Genomic DNA, 23,500 nt, shown 5'->3' on the forward strand with positions numbered 1-23,500 from the left:
GGGTGTTAAAATAGCAAATAGCTGTGAATCTAGAGGACTGACTCTACACTATCACAAAAAGCCCAGCTTTCTTTTCAGTCAATCTTGACAGTAGGTGAATTAATGGATTTCTTCTTCTTCCACATTAATAGGCAACTAAGATTCTTTAAGTTCCAGGGTACATGTGCAGGATGTACAGATTTGTTACATAGGTAAACGTAAGTCATGGTGGTTTGCTGCACCTATCAACCTATCACCTAGGAATTCAGCCCAGCATGCATTAGCTATTTTTCCTAATGTGCTCCCTCCTGCTACCCCACCCCGTGACATGCCCCAGTGTGTTTTTCCCCTTTCTTTGTCCATGTGTTCATTGTTAAGTTCCCACTTATGAGAACATGTGATGTTTGGTTTTCTGTACCTGTTTGCTGAGGATAATGGCTTCCAGGTCCATCCATGTCCCTTCAAAGGATATAATCTCATTCCTTTTTATGGTTGCATGATATTCCATGGTGGGTATGTGCCACATTTTCTTTATCCAGTCTATCATTGATGGGCATTTGGGTTGATTCCATGTCTTTGCTATTGTGAATTATGCTGCAGTGAACATACGTGCATGTGTCTATGTAATAAAATGATTTATATTCCTTTGGGTATATATGCAGTAATGGGATTGCTGGGTCAAATGGTATTTCTGGTTCTAGATCTTTGAGGAATCAGCAGGGAACTAAGACTCTTATCACTGAAACCTGTGGCCAGCTGGGAGGGCACAAAGTGATACATGCACTTGCTGTGACCCTTTTAATTCCAGTGGTTTGAGTAACACTATGGTAATATTGGAAGACACGCCACAGTGCAAGTGTCAGTCATGTGATGTGTATGCGATAATTAGAAGTGACAGGAGGAAATGCCAGGCTTTGACTTCTGCACCTCCGCCCAGGCAAATGCAGAGGTATGTATGGTGGCTAAGCTAAATATGAAAACTGGTTTTAATGGATGAAATGTAAAAACTCTAGGTGTATTCCATACCGGTTACCTAAATGAGTACTCTAGCATCTATTATAACTGACTCAACTTCAGTCAGCCTGAAATACCTGTCCCATCACAGAAATGATCTCCCACTAAATAATGCTGAGCAAAGCTCTAGGTACAGAGCACTTCACAGTACAGAGCTATGTTTGAAGTTTGGGCTGGGCGCGGTGGCTCATGCCTGTAATCCCAGCACTTTGGGAGGCCGAGGCAGGTGGATTACCTGAGCTCAGGAGTTCTAGACCAGCCTGGGCAACACGGTGAAAACCCGTCTCTACTAAAATACAATAAACCAGTCAGTCATGGTGGCATGTGCCTGTAATCCCAGCTACTCGGGAGGCTGAGACAGGAGCATCTCTTGAACCCGGGAGGCGGAGGTTGCAGTGAGCCAAGATCGTGCCACTGCACTCCAGCCTGGGTGACAGAACAAGACTCCATGTCAAAAAGGGAAAAGTCCGGGTTGAAGTGCATATTCTACTCCAATTGCAGTTTTCTAGTCTGTGTGCCTGGCATACTTGAGTTTAGTAAGCATTTGTGAAAATATTATTCAAATGTTAGCTGTAATACAAAATAAACATACCTGAATGATTATCCTGCCCTCTTTTGGGAGGAAACATGTATTACTGCCTCTGTTCTCAAAAAGGTTTATATTCTGTCCTTGATTGATTGTTTTTTCATGTATTTTTTTGAGACAGGGTCTCACTCTTTCACCCAGGCTGGAGGGCAGTGGTGTGATCTTGGCTCACTGCAACCTTTGTCTCCCTGGCTCAAATGCTGATGTTCCCATCTCAGCCTCCCAAGTAGCTGGGGGATCACAGGCAGGCACCATCACACCTGGATTTTTTTTTTTTGTAGGTTTTAGTAGAGAGGAGGGATCTCATCATATTGACCAGACTGGTCTTGAACTCCTGAGCTCAAGCAATCCACCTGCCTCGGCCCCCCATGTGCTGGGATTACAGGCATGAGCTACCATGCCCAGCCTTTTCATGTATTTAAACCACTCATTTGTAAGAGGTCAGAAAGCAAGAAATATGGATTACACTCAGATACAACTGGGTTTAAGTTTTGGAGGATGGGTAGGATTTTGATGCTGACAGGAAAGGCATGAAAACTGGAGGAAACAGCAGAACCAAACATTAAAAAATCATGTCTTTTTTGTTTCTTTCTCAAGCTTAACTGGAGCAGACTATGTAATAGGTAGTAGTGGAGGTTAGGAAGGGAACATGGAAATACATGCATAGAATGAATTGGAGGATGAAACAATTTTATTTTCTTTGTAGAGACAGTCTATATTGGCCAGGCTGGTCTCCAACTCCTGGACTCAAGTAATCCTCCAGCCTCAGCCTCCTAAAGTACTGGGATTACTTACAGGTGTGAGCCACCAGTACCTAGCCAAAGTTAGTTTTAATGTGAGAGTCAAGGACTACAGTGGCATGCTGAGGTAACAACTGCAGGAGCATCGAGGTAACAGCAAAAATCTTTTACTCCAATTGGGTCAATCCAGTTAACCATGTAAGAAACTCCTCACCTAGGGTCAGTATGTTACTTCTGTATTTCTGCAAACACAATCCACTGACATAAAGTCTAATAATTAGACTTTATTGTAAGTCTAATGTATCATGTACATGATAAAATGTATGAAATTTGGATCAATATGGCAAGCTGAAGACACCTGTCTTGTGGGGGGAACTATTTTGTTTAGGTTTTTTTCCCCCTTCCTCATGTTACCTGGTCTAAGAAGGAAAGTTTTTTGGTTTTGTTTTTGCTATGATTGTCTAACTTTTCCTAATCAAGTTGTACTTGGGTTTTTTTATACCAATGATTAACTTTGGTTTTGTATTTTAAAAAGCAAGGGATTTTCTTAAAAAATTCCATCCAGAGTTTGGTTTTGCCCCTGCTGATGCTTTCATCAGGTAAAGTTACAACTGACAAAACATGACTTTATTGAAATAAGCATTCTGAAAGAGCATCGTGTTCCTTGCAAAGGAAATGGGAAAATGCATTATCTAATATCTTCATATTGCTACCTTAATAGCTTCACCAGTTATGACTCAAAGTTTTAAAATGAGTTTATTAAAGAAGGTTCTTAGGAAGGCAACAACTTTTGTCCTTAAAAAAAAGTTATGGTTTTTCATGCTGTATAATAAAGGTGATGTAAGAGGCTACAGAGTTATAAGTTTCTTTCTACTGGAATTCTCTGGTATAGCACAGTGTAGTCATTTCTGCAATTCTAGAATAAATAAAAAGTCTCTTCTATGATTCTCTTCAAAAGCAATGAATAACAGAAGATGGCGTAAAAAAGTCATATTTTTTCTATTCATTCTGTAGTATTGGAGCCAGTATCTAGGAAACAAAAGAGAAAGTAAAGTAAATTCAAGGAGCAATTTAATTTTACAATTAACTATTTTAAGACTATCAAAAATGAGAACACAGGACTAATAGTGGTGGTGGCTTGCGGGGTGGGGAAGAACAGAAGGCAAGGTTAAAGAGGAAAGGTGACACTGTAAATATGTTGAACTTCGGTAAGTTTCCTTTTAAGCAGAGATACAAAGATGCTTAGCTCCTCATATTCATACTAGAGTAAAACCAAGTTGAACTACATTTGGTTCATATAATTGTTACATAACCCTTTTTTTCCCCAGGTCCTTTACTGTCCCAAACTTTTTTTTTTTTTTTTTTTGAGATGGAGTCTAGCTGTTGCCCAGGCTGGAGTGCAGTGGCGTGATCTTGGCTCACTGTAGGCTCTGTCCCCCCGGGGTTCACGCCATTCTCTGGAGTGCAGTGGCGTGATCTTGGCTCACTGTATGCTCTGCCCCCCCGGGGTTCACGCCATTCTCCTGTCTCAGCCTCCCGAGTAGGTGGGACTACAGGCACCCGCCACCTCGCCCAGCTAATTTTTTGTATTTTTTGTACTTTAGAAACGGGGTTTCACCATGTTAGGCAGGATGGTCTCGATCTCCTGACCTCGTGATCTGCCCACCTCGGCATCCCAAAGTGCTGGCATTACAGGTGTGAGCCACTGTGCCTGGCAATTTTTTTTTTTAAAGACAGAGTCACACTGTGTTGCCCAGGCTGGAGTGCAGTAGCGCAATCTCAGCTCACTGCAATCTCCACCTCTCGGGTTCAAGCAATTGTCCTGCCTCAGCCTCCGCAGCAGCTGGGATTACAGGTGGGTACCACCATGCCTGGCTAATTTTTGTATTTTTAGTAGAGATGGAGTTTCACCATGTTGGCCAGGCTGCTCTTGAACTCCTGGCCTCAAGTGATCTGCCCAACTTGGCCTCCCAAAGTGCTGGGATTACAGGCGTGAGCCACTGCACCTGGCCTACTGTCCCAAACTTCTAACACTGCATTCTTTTTAACACTGCATTCTTTTCTGCAGATATAAAGTAAATGGAATACAATTTAAGCTTTCCTTGACTCAACAATCTTCTCACTAAAGATCAATTACTACACTGTGCTGAAGTGTGAGGGAAAAATCCTCAAAAACTACTGCAATAAACAAGGCCAATCTGCTACTTCTCATCCACTGAAGTTTGGAAAACAATCTTGTATAGTAAAGAGCAACACACTCTAAGGACTACCAGACAGGAGCTCCTATCAGTAAAATACATATCTTTACATGGATTCTTTGATATTATACACCAGTATTTATTCTGGATATTATACACCAGTATTTATTCTGTTCAGAGGCTTTATTTACTGATTTTCTGGTTCTCAGCTATGGTTCAAATGACTGAAACTGACACTCTACTAGTCTACATCTGTTCTGTCCAATATGGTAACCACTGGCTAGCCATATGTGGCTAAATTCAAATTAATAAAATTAAAACATTAAGTCAAGTTCCTCAGCTTAAGTCAAGTTCCTCAGCTGCGCATACCCACATTTCAAGTACAACAGCCATGAGTGGCTATTGGAAAATGCAACAGAACATGTCCATGCTAAAAAATTCTAAGCAGTACTGGTGTATGTCATTAATTCATTTTGATAGAGATCTAGGTATTATAAATTAATCCCTAAATTCTACAGACTAATAAAAATATAACACGGGTTACGAGGATGCTGTTAGCTTAAATATGAAAAAAAATTGTACACAATTTCAAATATAGAAATGTTATCTTGTGATTCAGGAAACAGCACCACCTTCACAGGAATTTAAAAAAGACCCAAATATTGTTCCTTGCTGTAATGACAAAGATGTATCTAATGACTATAATAAAAAGTTAACTATGCCCAAAGTTCTTAGACTGATTATTCCTAGGTAACCTTCTGAACTATAACAAGTCACCAACAGTAATGCTGCTAGGTTCAGAGACTTTCTGATATCTGGAAGAGACTATTTCTTTAAAAAGGGCTTAAGGTGTAATTTTATATAGCCACTAAAAATCAGGCTTAAGTGCAGGGGCTCATGCCTGTAATCCCAGCACTCTGGGAGAAGGAGGTGGGAAGGTCACCTGAGCCCAGGAGTTTGAGACCAGCCTGGGCAATACAGCAAGACTCTTTTTTTTTTTTTTTTTTTTAAGGCTTAAGAGTAGTAAACTCAAAAATACATTTACTAATGTCTACATATACATACCTTTTTGCAAAAAAAAATACGTTATATAATATTCAATAGGGCAGTTATAACACCATCAGGTAGTGTTATAGAGAACATTTTTCTTCCATGTGCTTTTTTGTATTCTCTACATTTCTTCAGTGATTGATTAGCTATTTCTTTGGAAATGCAAAATATATAAAACAAATCCGACTCAAACAGGGAAATGGAGGGTGTTACTTTCTACGTATCTTTCTCTTGCTTTTCAGAACTCCCTGTCAAAGAGCAGCAGTCTTTTCTATTTACTTTCTGGAATAGCTGCTCTTAACACAAATGATTCAGATTATTAAGTATATTTAAAATAATATAATTAGCAAAAAGGAAATAAACTAATCATGAAACAGAAATTAGGTGTATAGTTTTTGAAACATTTAAGGACCTGAAGAAGTTCCTAGGTCTGGTGTGAAAAGTTCACTTGCACATGTCATATTTAACAGATTAGATGAATATTTACCATCATGACTCCAAAGTTCTTATGGCTAATTAAAATCCTGTTTAAAATAACTCTTTAAATATATGGGTCTCCAGCAACATAGAAACCATAGGATTGTCAAAATTATTCCTTAAAGTAAAAGGTGTCTGAAAAGCCTGATAAACACTTAAAATTTGTAATGGAAATAGGGAACAAATGCTTATTAATTTGCTTATTTTACCCACACAAATCCAACCTGTGTAAGCAGTCTATATGTTATTAAGTCACAAAGTCAGTAAGAGCACTGTTTGAGATATGTAATCAGAATTTAGCGGAAATAAAAGCCTGGGCTTATCTGGGAGTTGATCATAGGGCCATTTTACCCGTTAGGCTTTTCTTATGGATGCAGATCTTCTAAAGGCTCATAAAAACAAGGTTTCAAGTAGCTTTCACAGAAATAAGGCAAGCACTTACTTTTACCATCACAGGCTACAATTTTCACTTTATCCACTTTAATAAGTTCTGTCACCTCTCTGAATTCAACATCATTCAGTACAAAAGTCCACACATTATCGCAGAATCTGTACGTATTTAGAGAGCCCTTTAAAACAAAACATTTAGAAATACCGTGAAACGTTTTTTCCCCTCACATTTTTCTCCAAAGCAATTTAAGAGATCTTAGCTACCAAGAACATAATAAGTTTAATGCTTAGCTTAAGATTTTCCTTAACTTTAATCCTAGCTACTTAAAAAAACCACCAGACAAATTTGCTAAGGGAAGATTTCAAAAATATTTTAGTTGGCAGACTGTATTTTTAGTCTGCATTGCAAATTACTTACCTGAAATATGAAGAAAAAATAAAAACTTGCGTTTGTATTTCTATTGCCCTCATGTGGCTAAGTTATGAAAGTTCATTCAAATTATGGAAATATTTGTTAAAAGTTACACATCTTATTGTGTATGTTAATTCTCCAAATGTACAAAAGCAGGGATTTCTTAGAAACACTAAATTTTAATCCTGTGACTTGGCTCAGATGCATTACTGCATCGGTCACTAAGACTACAACATTCATTGTCTTGTGCAACTTATAATTTTTTATACGTTTTCATTTTATTTTTTTGAGATGGAGTCTTGCTCTGTTGCCATGCTGGAGTGCAGTGGTGCGATCTTGGCTCACTGCAACCTCCACCTCCCAGGTTCAAGAGATTCTCCTACCTCAGCCTCCCAAGTAGCTGGGACTACAGGCGCCTGCCACCATGCCCAGCTAGTTTTTTTATTTTTAGCAGAGATGGTGTTTCACCATGTTTGCCAGGATGGTCTCGAACTCTGACCTCAGGTGATCCACCCACCTCAGCCTCCCAAAGTGCTGGGATTACCAGCGTGAGCCACCACGCCTGCCCTATATAATTTTTTTTTTTTTTTTTTTTTTTTTTTTTTTTTTGAGACAGAGTCTCACTTTGTTGCCCAGGCTGCAGTGCAGTGGTGAGATCTTGGATCACTGCAACCTCCGCCACCCAAGTTCAAGCTATTCTCCTGCCTCAGCCTCCTGAGTAGCTGGGATTGCAGGTGTATGCCACCACACCTAGCTAACTTTTTTATTTTTAGTAGAGACAGGGTTTCACCACGTTAGCCAGGCTGGTCTCAAACTCCTGACCTCAGATGATCTGCCCGCCTTGGCCTCCCAAAGTGCTGGGATTACAGGCATGAATCACTGCACCAGCCTATTTTAATATTTAAAAAGAAATAGAGACAGGGTCTTGTTATGTTGGCCGGGCTAGTCAAACTTTTGGCCTCAAGCAATCCTCCCACCTCAGCCTCCCAAAGTGCTGAGATTACAGGCGTGAGCCACCATGCCCAGGACACATTCTTCTAATTAAGAAAAAAAAATTGTTTAAAGTAGGAATATATATATACTTGAGCATCAAAAGGAAATTTTTACTTTTTTTTTTTTGGAGATGGAGTCTCACTCTGTGGCCCAGGCTGGAGGGCAGGGGTGTAATCTCAGCTCACTGCAACCTCCACTTCCTGGGTTCTAGCTATTCTCCTGTCTCAGCCTCCAGAGTAGCTGGGACTTCAGGGCGTAGGCCACCATGCCTGTCTAATTTTTATATTTTTAGTAGAGATGGGGTTTCACCATGTTGTCCAGGCTGGTCTCAAACTCCTGACCTCAGGTGATCTGCCCACCTTGGCCTCCCAAAGTGTTGGAATTACAGGCGTGAGCCATAGCACCCAGCCTATTTTTATTTTTTTGAGATGGAGTCTCACTCTGTTGCCCAGGCTGGAGTGCAGTGCTGTGATCTTGACTAACTGCAACCTCTGTCTCCCAGGTTCAAGTGATTCTCCTGCCTCAGCCTCCCAAGTAGCTGGGATTACAGGCGTCTGTCACCACGTCAGACTTATTCTGGTATTTTTAGTAGAGGCGGGGTTTTGCCATGTTGGCCAGGCTGGTCTTAAACTTCTGACCTCAGGTGATCTGCCCACCTCGGCCTCCCAAAGTGCTGGGATTACATGTGTGAGCCACCGTGCCCGGCCGGAAATTTTTAAAAAGAATGTGATGAAAGTCGTGCATAGACACCAACAGAATACAATTAAAACCTGAGATACACACATGCACACATATAGTCACATAGGAAATTTAGTAGGCAACACTTAAATGCCTAAAATCTTCAACTCAGAAACAAACCACCAAGCATGAAAATGCTCCTTGCAATATTATTGTAATAGCAAAAATGGGATTCATTCTAAATAGTCTATCAAGTGAGAATGATTAAGGAAACTGATAGCTATGAATGAATGAATATAATAAATGAGTAATTACTGTGTGCTAGACTATGCTGGCCTCTGAGGATACAATGGTAAGCACAGGTCCCTGTCACTGGTGAGCTGAGCTGGGTAAATACGTAGTATAACAGTGCTATGAAAGAGTCAGTTACTGGGTACAATGAGAGTACAGCAAAGGCACTCAAGAGTATGGAGGACACAAGGCAGAGAGCTTCTCTCAAAAAGTGAAGTTTAAGTTGAGTCCTAAAGAATAAGTAAGAGTCAATGGAGAGGAGGGATAATGGAAAGGAAGACAAACACTTGGAATGGGGTGGTCGATTCCAGAAAACAGAACGTGTCAGGAGGTCCTAAGATAAAGGAGAACCTTGGAAAACCTTTGCCCCATCCTAACGGTACTGGGAAGTCAGTGAAGGATTTTAAGCATAAGAGTCTGATCAGATTTGCATTTTTGGTGATGACATAATGGGTTAGACAGGAGTATGACTAAAGGAAGTAAGACCAACTATGAAGCTGATGTCTGTTAGCTGGGTGAATCAGAGAGGTGAAAGTGGCTTTACTACATTAATAGTAAAGGGATCAATAGAAATGGAGAGACTTTTAAAGTAGGACCGGTAGGAATGGACAACTATAAATATGGTGGGGTTGGGGGACAGAGAAATCCATGGTAACTCCCAAGTTTCTGACTTGAATGTCAATGCATTCACAGAAAAAGCTGGTTTGGGAGTAAAGTTAAACTTGGAACTTGTTGAATTTCAGGTATATCTAAGTCATGATGTCCAATAAGTAATTGGAGTATAGGAGAAAGCATGTGATCATGATATTCAGTTTAACCAAAGCCAGAGGGTTGGATGAGACCAAGGACAGCGGACGCACGCTATAACCCTAAGAAATACCAAAAATTAAATGATAAGCAGAGACAGAACTACAGAGGAGTCTGAGAGCAACAGGCCAGGGAATAGGAGAAAAGCTCACACAGTATGGTTTCAAGGGAAATAGGGGTTCAAAAAAACAATCATCAATAGCACTACAAATGATGCATTAGATTTAGCAAAAATAACTCGGCAACAGCAATTTCAGTGGAGTGATAAATACACTGAAAATCACCCATGATGTTAAGGGAAAAAGACACAAAATTGTAAGCCTATAAAATATATTTAAAAATTAGATCTCCTCGTTTGCTACAGTCTGAACCTCTGGAAAGCTAAACAGCTAGATGCCAAACTCAACGTTCATTTCCAGCATCCTGAAGTTGTGTGTAATCCACGATCTTAAGAGTGTGTATATTACTGGCCGGGTGTGGTGGCTCACACCTGTAATCCCAGCACTTCGGGATGCTGAGGTGGGAGGGTCACTGAGGTGAGGAGTTCAAGACCAGCCTGGCCAACAAAGTGAAACCCCGTCTCTACGTAAATATAAAAATTAGACGGGCATGATGGCGGGTGCCTGTAATCCCAGCTACTCGGGAGGCTGAGGCTGGAGAATCGCTTGAACCCGGGAGGCGGGGGTCACAGTGAGGCGAGATCACACCATTGCACTCCAGCTTGAGTGACAGAGTGAGGCTCCGCCTTAAAAAAAAAAAATGTGTATATTACTTTTTTGGTTTTGAGACGGAGTCTTGCTGTGTTGCCCAGGCTGGAGCGCAGTGGTGTGATCTTGGCTCACTGCAACCTCCACCACCTGGGTTCAAGTGATTCTCCTGCCTTGGCTTCCCAAATAGCTGGGACTACAGGAATGCGCCACCACACCCAGCTAATTTTTGTATTTTTAGTAGACACGGGGTTTTACCATATTGGTCAGGCTGGTCTTGAACTCCTGACCTCAAGTGGTCTGCCTGCCTTGGCCTCCCAAAGTGCTGGGATTACAGGCATGAACCACTGTGCCTTGCCTTACTTTCTCTTTTAAAAAATGTGTAGTCTTTTATCCCTCGCCACCCTCCCACCCTTTCCCCAAAGTTCCCAAAGTCATATCATTCTTATGCCTTTGTGTCCTCATAGCTTAGCTTGCAGTAAATTACTTTCATTGGATAATGTTATGTAAATAATTTAAACAAAGCAAGTCCTTGGGATTTATGAGCCAGTATGTGAGTATTCACTTTCAAATATAAAGCATTTTAGATGTAGATTGGAGTGAAAAATCTTACATATCATATGCTGAAATTCCATTAGTTGCAGTATAAATGTATATGCTTCATTTATTTTACCACAAAAATAAAATGCTACAAAACTTGACTGAAAGATATTAAAGTATATTAAATGCCTTCCAACTGTAGATGAAAATTGACAATTAACATCATCAAAGTGCACATTAGCTACGTAACTTCTGAGCCAACAAATGTTTTTAAAAAGTTAAACGTAAGAAATAATATAATCTTTTTAGAATAATTTGAATTAGAATCTCTAACATGAAATAAGCTTTTCTGTATATAATTTTTAGTTATTTAAATATCTTGCTTTTTCACTGATTTGAAAGTCAGACTCCATTTAGTATCTCTAGTATAAAAACGATGTTTATATATATGTATATACTATATATACATATACTCTATAATTATATAATTACAAACATAATATATACATGTCTTTCGGTTTATATGTGTATATATTATATAATTATAAATATTACATAATTTATATGCGTTTATACATATTTACATACATATAGTTTTTTTGAGGCAGGGTCTAGCTGTGTCACCCAGGCTGAAATGCAATGGCATGATCATGGCTCACTGCAGCCACAACCTCCTGGGCTCAAGCTGCCCTCTCACCTCAGCCTCCCCAGCAGCTGGGACTATGGGCACACACCATCACACCCAGCTACTTTGTTTGTTTTGTTTGTTTGTAGGGACAGGGTTTCACTATATTTTGCAGACTGCTCTTAAACTCCTGCCCTCAAGTGATCCTCCCACCTTGGCCTCCCAAGGTGCTGGGATTACAGGCTTGAGCTGCAGTGCCAGATAATTATACTTTTCAAAGTGTAATTTTAGATTTATTCTTTAAATTCAAAAAGTTTCTTCTATAAGATATTTGGCTTTGGTCAAATATTACTTTTAACACTTAATCATTTGGCCAAATTGTATCTTCAATGCACTTTTAATAAATACATTTTTGGTTTTACATGTATCCACAATGGGGCAACATGTTTTTGTATTTTTTTTAAGATGCAGTCTCACTCTGTCGCCCCGGCTAGAGTGCAGTGGCGCAATCTTGGCTCACTGCAACCTCCGCCTCCTGGATTCAAGCGATTCTCCCGCCTCAGCCTTCCAAGTAGCTGGGACTACAGGCATGCACCACCATGCCCAGCTCATTTTAGTAAAGATGAGGTTTCACTGTGTTGGCCAGTCTGGTCTCAAATTCCTGACCTCAAGTGATCTGCCCACCTTGACCTCCCAAAGTGCTGGGGTTACAGGCATGAGCCACCGTACCCAGCCTAAAAGAACATCTTAAAAGTTATATAATAAATGTTTGTTACAGAAACATCAAAAAACAGGGAAAAGGAAACTTTCAGTTTTGTTAGAAGGGCTATTTTTCTTGATCACTAAATCTTATTTTTTGGGGGTGTGGCATTAAATCTTTTAACGCTTGTTTAATTACTGTTTGAGGCTCAACACCATAAAGTAACCATTACTTTTATCTATGGGCATATGTTCTCCCAAAAACATACAATGGCTCTTTAAAAGCCTAGTTATGGCCAGGTGCGGTAGCTCACGCCTGTAATTCCAGCACTTTGGGAGGCCGAAGCGGGCGGATCATGAGGTCAGGAGTTCGAGACCAGCCTGGCCAACATAGTGAAATCCCATCTCTTATGAAAAATACAAAAATTAGCTGGGCGTTGTGGCGTGTGCCTGTAATCCCAGCTATTCAGGAGGCTGAGACAGAAGAATCGCTTGAACCCAGGAGGCAGAGGTTGCAGTGAGCCGAGATTGCGCCACTGCATTCCAGCCTGGGTAACAGACTTCGTCTCAAAAAAAAAAAGAATAAATAAATAAATAAAAGCCTAGCCTAGTTACACATACTACTTCAATCTGAATTTTCTCCCTAAAAATTAATTAAGTTCAAGCTCCATGGTACATATGAGTTTTTTACTAATAAATTAAAACATATAAATGATTAAAACCTTAGCTCTCATACTTAAGAGGATTTTCTCCTAAACACTCTACTAAATAATTTCACTTATATTGAACCCATAAAAGGATTTAAAACAAAAAACAGGCCGGGCGCAGTGGCTCAAGCCTGTAATCCCAGCACTTTGGGAGGTCGAGGTGGGCAGATCACGAGGTCAGGAGATAGAGATCATCCTGGCAAATACGGTGAAACCCCCTCTCTACTAAAAATACAAAAAATTAGCCAGGCGTGGTGGCGGGCACCTGTAGTCCCAGCTACTCGGGAGGCTGAGGCAGGAGAATGGCGTGAACCCAGGAGGCGGAGCTTGCAGTGAGCCAAGATCTCGCCACTGCACTCCAGCATGGGCGACAGAGCAAGACTCTGTCTCAAAAAACAAAAACAAACAAAAAAAACTAAAAAACAATTTAACATGCTATATAGGATTATTCTATTCTTGTAAAGGATGCTTACTCGTTGCTATGTCAGCAAATTATACATAAAAAATATATACCTAAATTTGATCTAGCAAAATGGCTCTGAAAATTAGGTATTTCTAACGTATTATCTTTTATCTCGGCCATATGCTACACTAAGCTAAACAGAATGTTATTTGCAAACATTCCGGATTTAAAATTGATCAAGTTGGCTGTAACCCAGGAGTAGGGTGATAAAAAGCGTGAGTTAGAATAGTAGCAGCAGGAAAATAAAAAGCAAGAATGGAAAAGTTCTGATCAAGGCTGAGAGCAATTATTTATAGCTTTTCGAAAATAGACAAACTTACAAAACACTATGCAAGATAAATGTAAATGTCAAATTACTTTAACTCTAGCTAAAGAAATCCAAACTAGAAACCTACAATAATGCACCTAGAAGATGACTAGTTAGGCCTTGTGAACTATATTGCCTCTGATAAGTAGTCCACCAAATTTCTTATTAGAGCAAAATTTATGTATTAACATGGATCATCTGGGCAGACTTCTGCATATGGGTATATAAAAAAGCACAAACTAATTTTGGCAGAATCATTACTGTTAAAAATTCATGGATCCACTGGTCAAATTATACAGTCTTGAAGGCATATTTTACTCCAGATAATTTTTTGGCACATGAAACTGATATATGAGACTTATTTATATTAATATAAAATACATGGAGATTTTATCCTTCACTAAAATTTAAGTCAAATGGGGCTTTGTCTATCTTGTTCATCTCTGAGTATCTAGAACATGCCTGGTATGTTATCTTTTCATCTCTGTGTATCTAGAGCATGCCTGGTATGTTAACAGACACTCAAATTGTTTATTGAATGTTTAAGTACCAAATGAAGTAGGCAGATGTTAACTAATGATCAAATTTTGGTTGTAATCATATTTTAACCTTGACTATATTTCTACAGGTTATGCCTTATAATACAATATAAACATAAAGTTAGATAAATAATAAGCAAACATCATCATATATTATATGACTCCATCAATACCATAATGTGGTAAAATTATTTCTGTTGCACCATGACTCTTTCAATGGGCACTTAATCTGAAGTTATCAGGAAATTGAGACAGATAATTTTATTCAGCTTTGGATGACCACTGTTCAAAGTATAAGTGACTGAAGTGAGACCAAGCTACCAGAATAGACTGTTATCTACCATTAGAGATCAGGTTTTTATCAGCCAAGTTACCTAAGAGTCGGAGGGAGGCAACATGAAGTTTCTAGAAATAACTCTACTTCCCGGGAACGGGGAAAGGCCAGACTTTGAAAACCATAACAGAACCTTGGGGATTACTCTGCCACTTACCTTTAATCCTGCAGATAATATTTCAGTGTTTGGAAACTCAGTAACTCTTCAGGGAAGGTAGCCAAACATACAAAGGCTGATTTGTGAAACAATGAAATAAAAATCTAAAAACATCTCTGTATCTCACATTAAGTGGATCAACTTAGTTTATAGTTGATTGAAAAGTATAATTTAGTTACTATAAAACAAGTTCCAAAAATTGACTAAGCCACCTCTTCCTCTTATGATTAATAAATATGTAGGGGTCCTAAAAAAAAAACAGTGTTTTAACAACCATTGGTACAGGCTTCTAGATTCAGGAAAATATCCTTACCCTGAAATTGACTCTGTTCCTGACCCTCTGAGCCAATGCTGCATTTATAGCCTTATCAAACTGAAGTAGAACTTGAAGGGCAAGTTGGGGGGTGATCTGTTGAGACTGAGAAAAGGTAAAGGTCATAAATCCCGTTAGGGAAGAACATTAAAGACAAAGTAAATAAAAATATACAAATTATCATCTAAAATTTAACTGAGGTTAACCAAAGCCTCTAAACTAGAATTCCTTTATCTCCTTTGCCATAACTGATGATGAAGCACCAAGCTTGAAGACATCTTTTGTACTATCTTGACACAATCTTGAAGAGAAAACATGCAGTGATGTTACAAAGCCAGAACAAAACTTTGTCAATTTTCCCTTACAGTGGCTGGAAAGGAGAAGATAGACAAAGAGGTGTTTCTTTTAAATACACAGGGCCTATATTAACAAAAAACCTATTAAATTTCATTGAATCTCATAAAATATACCAACAAATGGAAATACTTAATACGTTTTTTTTTCCTTTTTTGTGAGACGGAGTTTCGCTCTCGTTCCCCAGGCTGGAGTGCAATGGCGCAATCTTAGCTCACCACAACCTCTGCCTCCCGCATTCAAGCGATTCTCCTGCCTCAGCCTCCCAAGTAGCTGGGATTACAGATGTGTGCCACCACACCCAGCTAATTTTATATTTTTAGTAGAGACAGGGTTTCTCCATGTTGGTCAGGCTGGTCTCTAACTCTTGACCTTGGGTGATCCGCCTGCCTCGGCCTCCCAAAGTGCTGGGATTACAGTCATGAACCATGGTGCCCAGCTGGAAATACTTAATATATTTTTATTTGGGAGAATTATACAGAAGGGTTAATTCTCTTAAAATTGAAATATAAATTCAGACTTGTAAATCTCAGAAGACTTAAATTGGACAAAACTATCTTAAAGCTAAAAAGTATATGACTTTCTTCCCTAAATTTGAGAAGGGGGAAACCAATAATCTCAATTTTTATGTTGAACAAAAATTTTTGAAGATTTAACTTTATTTATTTAGAGGCAGGATCTTGCTCTGTCACCAAGGCTGGAGTACAGTGGTACCATCATAGTGCACTTAAGCCTCAAACTCCTGGGTTCAAGCCATCCTCTCACCTCAGCCTCCTGAGTAACTGGGACTATAGGCATGCGCCCACACCGAACTAATTTTTTTATTTTTTGTGGAGATGGGTGGTGCTATGTTGCCTAAGCTGGTCTCAAACTTCTGGCCTCAAGCGATCCTTCCACCTTGTCCTCCTAAAGTGCTGAGATTAGAGGCATGAAACACTGCACGTACCCAGATTTAGCTATATTTAATGATATCATTCAATCATGTTTTGTTGTCAGGACAGTGTAATAAACAAGAATTTGAGGTAATTTAATCAGTGTTACTGACTTGCTGGGTCAAATAGTCCAAGATATTTTACCTTATATCTCTTTGCCTAAGTGATATGACAAGAATTACTGTAAACCCATCAAGATAAAAATGTTTGATTTTTAATTCAGTCTCCCACCTGTATGAGCTCATCTAGGCTCTCCTGAAGACTGTTTCCCAAAGTGGTATTTCTGTATAACTGATATGCCATGGCTTAGGAGGAAGAATTTGTTTTTCTTATTCAAGCTTGCATTGATGTCCTAAAAATTTAATATAAAATTGTTAAAAAAGATCATACTGTAACATCATAAATTATGTATATAGTATCATCTACCTCAAATATTCTAATATAGAACTAGGAGAACGCTTAGTGGTTGCAAATTACTAGATAATCATTTTAGAATTACAAGGAATTGCTACAAATGATTTTCCAGTTTTTTTCCCCATGATTTTGACATGGGCATTTATACTCCTTTATGCAGTATAGCTGTTATATTTATTAAAATGTCTTTACCATTTCCTTCAAATGTCTGCCTTCTGACTTAATCTAGAATTTTCCATGTACTGTCCTTTCTACCTGCTGTCAAGTCACTGGTAAAATCTTCAGCTCATGTTTGCATGTCTGCCCCTTTATTTTCCTGTTCTCTCTAAATTCAGTATTTACAGAGTGCCTACCAAGAGAATGGCACTGTGACAGGTTCCAGAGAGAAGATGATGATTAAAGGCATGCTCCCAATCCTACAAATTTATACTCTAGAGAATGTAACAAACATACAAAAAGATAAGAACTGGGATAAAGATACAAAGCATACCATGGAGGCTGCCTGTAGAAGTGAGCTGGCTCAGAAAAGCTTCCAGGTTCTTTAAGCTAGACTTTAGCCAAGCAGAGGAGGGAAGTCATTCCACAGGCTGACAGAATAGAATAAGTAAAGCCATGGAAGGATGAAATGTTTGTGGGGAAAAACATAAACTGTTCTACATTATCAGGGCATAAGTACGAATAGGGAGTGGCAGGAGATGAAGCTGAAAGAGACAGCATAGATGGAGTTGTTTGGCAGGATAGGTGCAAGCAGTGGGGAGTCACTGAAGAATTTTAGGCAGGAAAGGTCAGACAGCTGGGCTTCAGTGCATGATTTAGAAACAGATGAGGGATGGGGGCTCGAAAAGGGTGGCAGCAGTACACAGTCAATAAATATTTACTGAGCTTCCACTACACGTCAGGTGTAAGATCTTGACCTCACGGCCCTTTCAGTCTGGAGATGGATGGGGGAAAATACATTTGAGGAGCAATCATCAGATAAAACTCAGCAAAAATAATGGCCAGCCATCAGTCCTTACATTTCACACCTTGCTAGCACTGGATACAACAGATCATTTCTGCCTTCTTGAAACATTTCTTTGGCTTTGAGACAGCACTCTCAGTTCTCATGTCACTGGATACCATTGTATTTTTTATTTTCTTTTGCTGGTTCCTCCTCAGCTCCCTGACTTGTAACTGTTGAACTGCCCTAAGTTTTCTTGGGTCTTCTATTTTCCACATACTTTACTCTCTTAGTTACCTCATCCAGACTTACGGCTTTAAATACCATCTACTATCTGGTGATGACTCTCAAATTTGTATCTCCAGCCCTCAATTCTCCCTTTGTACCCATATATAAAACTGCCTGCTTGACACTGGATAAAAATATCAAGTAGGTAGCTCAAATTCAATTTGTCAAAAACCATGTTTCTGATGCTACTCTTGCAAATATGCTCTGTCCTCAGTCTTACCCACCTCGGTAAACAGTAAACCTAGCCTTCCTGTAACAGCTCAAAAACCTGAGTCAAGAGTAACTTCTCTTTTTCTTACCTGGCATCCAATCCATCAGCCAACCTTTCAGCTTGTCCTTCTAACTATAGCCAGAATGTGACAGCTTCTACCATCTTCAATGCTATTACCCTAAGTCACCATCATCTGTCACTAAAGTTAATGTGGTAACTCATGGTCTCCTTATTTCCAGTCTTGCCTATCCCAACCCCACCCTCATAGTAGCCACACTAAGACTTTAAAACATAAGGCAAATCACATCACTGGTCTATTCAAAACCACCAATGGCAGCATCCCATCTCAGTGAAAACCACAGAGTCCATGGTTTCGAAGGCCTATGTGATTTGGGCCCCCCAGTGCCTACTTCCCTATCTTCGCCCACTCACCCTCTCACTCTGCTCTGGTCATACTGGTCCCCTGCTGTTCTTTGACAGGGGAAGCATGATCCTGCTTGAGGGCCTTTGTGGTCTTCTTTTTGCTGACAGTATTCTTTCCAGATACCTGCATAGTTCACTCTCTCATTTGATTCAGATCTCTGGGTCAAACATTACTCCATCAGAAAGGCCTTCTATAATCAACCTATAAGAAAGAATTACCTCCCTTCTTCCTCACACTGCTTTATTTTCATTCATACCAATAACTGAAGCTAACATATATGCTTATTCTGTCTCCATCTACTAAAATAGATGACACACTGAAGACAGGGACTTCTGTTCATTTACATATTTACCAACTAGAACAACGTATGTAGTATCTATTAAGTATTTGTTGAGTGAAATACTTGGTAGTATGTTAAAGTGCTAATATATTAGAAATGTATCTGAGTATGACACAAAGTATTCCACTTTACTGAGGAAACTGAAGCAATAACTTCCAGACTCACAGCCACATCCAGCTACCTACCAATAGCTATACAGGTTGAACCTTCCTTATCTGAAATGCTTGGGACCTGAAGTCTTTTGGATTTTAGAATATCTGCATCGTATATACTTAGTGATTGAGTACCCCAAATTCAAGCTCTGAAATGCTCCAAAGAGCATTTCCTTTCAGTGTCATGTTGGTGCTCAAAGTTTTGGATTTTGGAGCATTTTGAATTTGGGATGCCCAACCTGTACCCATATACTCTCCCTCCCTGTCACTATAGTTGAACTCTATACCTATTTTTATCTAAATCCAATCCTTCTACCTTTGTATCAGGCATTGTCTTCTAATTCACTCAAGGATATTGTTCTGACAATTCAGTTTTTACTTCTCTCCCTCACCATCAAATTTTCCCTCTCTGCGGATTATTTCCATTAGCAAACACATAGGTGGCTACTTCTCCCACCTTAAAAAGTAAAACAAAACAAAAACCCCTCAACCCAAATCCCCTGCCAGCTACATCCTATTTCTCAGTTCCCCTTTGCAGCAAAATCCCTTAGTTTTGTCTGTATTCACTGTCTCCCAATTCTTTTCCTATTTTCTCTTAAGCTAATTTTTGCCTCTAGCACTCTAAGGAAACAGGTTGGTGAAGGTCATCAATGGCAATGCTAAAGCTAATTCTCTAGCCTCACTCAGAATATTGGACACAGCTGATTACTCCCTCCTCTTTCGTACAGGATCTTAGCTTGGCTTCTGGGACACTGCCCTTTTCGGATTGTCCTAACTCACAAGTTCATCCTTCTTAATACTGTTTGCTGGTTGATCCCGTTTTCGCTAAACTCTTAATATCACAGGACACAGTCCTTAGGCCTCTGCTGCTTTCCGTCTACACCCATTCCTTACTGATAACATTTATTCTCATGGTTTAAGTACCACTGCTGATGATCCCCAAATTCATATAGCATAGAACTTCTCACTCCTGAATCTAGCTGCCTACTCAACATCTCTATTTGTTATCTTTTGCATCGTGGCTTAAAGAACATACTTCTACGAGCTTGGGTAAAACCTTTGATTTCATCCTCCACTCCCTCTATCTCACTCTCCATATCCAATTCCTAGCAAATACTGTAAGGCCTACCTTCAAAATGCATTCAGAATCCAACCACTTCTCACCATCCCTACGGTTATCACCCTGACCTGGGCCACTCTCGTCATCTGGATTACTGCAAAAATCTCCTAAATGATTTCCCTGCTTCTACACTCACCCCTACACTCTAATCACAACTCACAGCCAGGGTGATCTTCTAAAACTTCAGTTACAACATACCTCTCCTCTATTCAAAATCTCCCATGGCTTCTATCAGCCTTTACAATGATCCGGCTACCATGATCTCTTTGACTTTATCTTCTTGTCCCTCCACCCCCAAAACTCTTGCTCATCCCTCTCCAGATACACTGGCTTCCTTGCTATTCCTCAAACATGACAGGCCTAAAAGCATTTGTATTGGCTTTCCTATCTGCCTGAATGCTCTTCCTGATATTTACTTAGCAAATTTTCTTAATTCCTTCAAGTCTTTGCTCAAATAACACCTACTAAATGAGACTCAAACTGACCACCGTCATCTTTAAAATACCAGTTCCCACCTCCACTCTGGAACTTTCCCGTATTCCTTTATCTTTCTCTTTTTTTTTTTGATGGCACCATCACTTTCTAACACCATTATATATTTTATTTTCTGCATCCTCTAATAGAATGTAAGCTCCATGAGGGCAAAGCTTTTTATTTTGTTCACTTAAGTAAAATAGGCGTCTAGAACAGTACCTGGCACACAATGGGAGCCAAAAAAAAAAAAAAAATCTGTTCAGTAAACGAAGGCAAATATCAGTAAGTATAATATGCGTGTGGGAGGGGAGAGGGGGTTAAAAAGGGCAAGAAGTCCCAATAGGTAGATAAAAACTCCACAGAGTAGGAATACAGAATCGTGCATCGTGTCCCATTTGACAAATTTTTGAGTTTATCTAGAAAATAGCCCTGCGTTAAACGTTTGTTAAAAGTGCTGATTTCAATGTTCTTACATTCTTTAAAAATTCCTTGTTAAGTGTTCTAATCTTTTAGATGTGGTATCAGCCACAGAAATTTATTGTTCCCTTCTTGTTTTGCAGTTCAGAAAATTAGAAGTCAAATTCGGAAGTAACTCGTCCTAGCATTTTTTGATTAAACCACCAAGTTTAAAATTCGTTCCTTTTGTCGGAGTTCGCACGAAGAAAGTTGGAAGGCAGACTTCAAACAACAAGCTACAAAGCACAGGAATGAGACATTTAAAAAATGCTCTCCGAAATTCGGCAAAACTCACAGGACGCTAGTGGATGCTTTAAGACATTCACCTGGCTGAAAATACGGTGGTGGGCTGAGGACCTCCCCTAGGTGGGTTCTGTGGGCGCCCCGTGAACGACGAGCCTCCCGCCACGGGACGCGACCATCCCCGCCGCCTCGCCGCCCTTCTCCGGTGCCGGCCGCGGGGCCTTGCCGGCAACGGTCGGTAACGGGCAGATCCCAGGAGCGAAGGGCCCTCAGAGACTACCCGACCAACGCACTCCGACTCCGGGGGGGGGGGGGCGACAGGGAGAGCGGCCCTGCTTCCCTCCCTAACCCTGCCCTCCCTAACCCACTACCTGTGGGGAAGGCGCTTCCCGCCGCGGAGCGCACAGAAGCCGTCACGAGCCCAGCAGGAGGTTCCTACTTCTCCGACCACCACCTCTCCAGCCGCCGCAGAAACCGCAGAACTGGGCTGACGACCCGGAAGTGCTCGCGGAACCTGGAAGTGACACCCCGCCCGAGGGCCGGGAGGCCCCGCCCAGCCCTGCTCTCGCCCGCCACTCAAGCCTTGTCAGGGAAGGGCGTGGAGAGGGAAGGAGGGGCGTCGGGCTGGAGCTTGAAGCCTTAAAGTGGTGGACAGGCGCGCTGCTCGAGTAATTCACCAGGTTTACTAAATCGTTCCTAAGGGAATTATAATTTTTAGAGACTAATCTTCTCCATTGTTAGATGCACAATTTAAGAAATGTAGGGCATTCATATTTCATGCCGGAAGTGTGTTCAGGGTAACACTGTTGAAGACCTTGCAGACGAATTCTGAAAAGATTATAGCAGGGGCCGGGCGCGGTGGTGCACGCCTTAATCCCAGCACTTTGGGAGGCTGAGGCGGGTCCATCACCGGAGGTCAGGAGTTCGCGACCAGCATAATATGGTGAAATCCTGTCTCTACTAAATACAAAAAATTAGCCGGGCGTGGTGGCGCATGCCTGTAATTCGAGCTACTTGGGAGGCTGAGACAGGAGAATGGCTTGTACCTGGGAGGCGGAGGTTGCAGTCAGCTGAGATCGCGCCATTGCACTCCAGCCTGGGAAACAAGAGCGAAACTCCGTCTCAAAAAAAAAAAAAAAAATTATAGCAGGGTAAGCAGGGTATCTTCTTTACCCCTCGAAACAGGGCTGCAGGCAAAGTTTTTAGTTTGTGACCAGTTCATGAAGAACTTTAATTTGGGAGAAGTTATATTTAAAATTTGCATCTAATATGCAAGATAAATACTTCAATATAAATTTCAAGTTTGCAAAATCACAAATTGTTTTAGGTGTCAGGGTGCATGGTACACTAACTGGCTTAAACCCAGCAGTCATGTGTAGAGCAGTTTATCCTACAAAATAGCTGAATAGTGATTAAAGAGTACGTGCAAAACAACAACAACAAAACCACAAAAAACACTTACCAAGTGGTATCAGCTGGAACCTCTGAGCAGGTCTATGAACTAAACAAGTTCTTCTTATTTAAGCCATGTTTTCGGCCAGGCGCGGTGGCTCATGCCTGTAATCCCAGCACTTTGGGAGGCCGAGGTGAGCGAATCACCTGAGGTCAGGAATTCGAGACCAGCCTCAACGTGGAGAAACCCCGTCTCTACTAAAATACAAAAAAAATTTCGCTGGGCGTGTTGGTGCATGCCTGTAATCCCAGCTACTCGGGAGGCAGAGGCAGGAGAATTGCTTGAACCTGGGAGGCGGAGGTTGCGGTGAGCCAAGATGGCGCCATTGCACTCCAGCCTGGGCAACAAGAGCGAAACTGTCTCAAAATAAATAAATAAATAAAAGCCATGTTTTCATTTTAAGCCACTCATGGTTTCATCCTTGGATTCCCCATTAATTAAAAAAAATTCTCAACTATGAAACACAAAGTTTCATTATTGTTTTGATGTTAAAATAAAGCAGGCTGAACTCTCTAATCCCCAAAGAATAGAAGCACTTAGACTATAGAAAGGGAAACAAGTGTAAAGGTCTGAAATTATTTAAGAGGTTTATAGGATAATTCAAAGCAAAAATTTAGTAGCATAATGAAAGAAAAATGTGATAAAAAGACAAAGACGAACGTTCCAATTAATTTATTTAAATTCATTAATGTT

General features: G+C 40.4%; 1 protein-coding gene across 2 annotated transcripts; it reads right to left on the reverse strand.

Annotated features, from left to right (window-relative positions):
* Positions 1–3,056: 3,056 nt before the first annotated feature.
* Positions 3,057–21,914, reverse strand: GTF2A2 (general transcription factor IIA subunit 2). 2 transcript variants are annotated; one of them, XM_001173111.6, is made up of 5 exons: positions 21,726–21,914; positions 16,524–16,644; positions 15,007–15,111; positions 6,487–6,613; positions 3,057–3,348 (listed from the first exon to the last, which is right to left on the reverse strand). In XM_001173111.6, the coding sequence occupies exons 2-5, from the start codon at positions 16,593–16,595 to the stop codon at positions 3,323–3,325; spliced, it is 330 nt and encodes a 109-aa protein (XP_001173111.1). In that variant the 5' UTR covers positions 16,596–16,644; positions 21,726–21,914; the 3' UTR covers positions 3,057–3,322. The 2 variants fall into 2 exon arrangements, with proteins under 2 accessions (XP_001173111.1, XP_016783801.1); XM_016928312.4 differs by having other exon boundaries at positions 21,438–21,750.
* Positions 21,915–23,500: the final 1,586 nt, after the last annotated feature.

Source organism: Pan troglodytes, chromosome 16 (assembly GCF_028858775.2).
Source record: "Pan troglodytes isolate AG18354 chromosome 16, NHGRI_mPanTro3-v2.0_pri, whole genome shotgun sequence".
Taxonomy (NCBI): Eukaryota; Metazoa; Chordata; class Mammalia; order Primates; family Hominidae; genus Pan; species Pan troglodytes.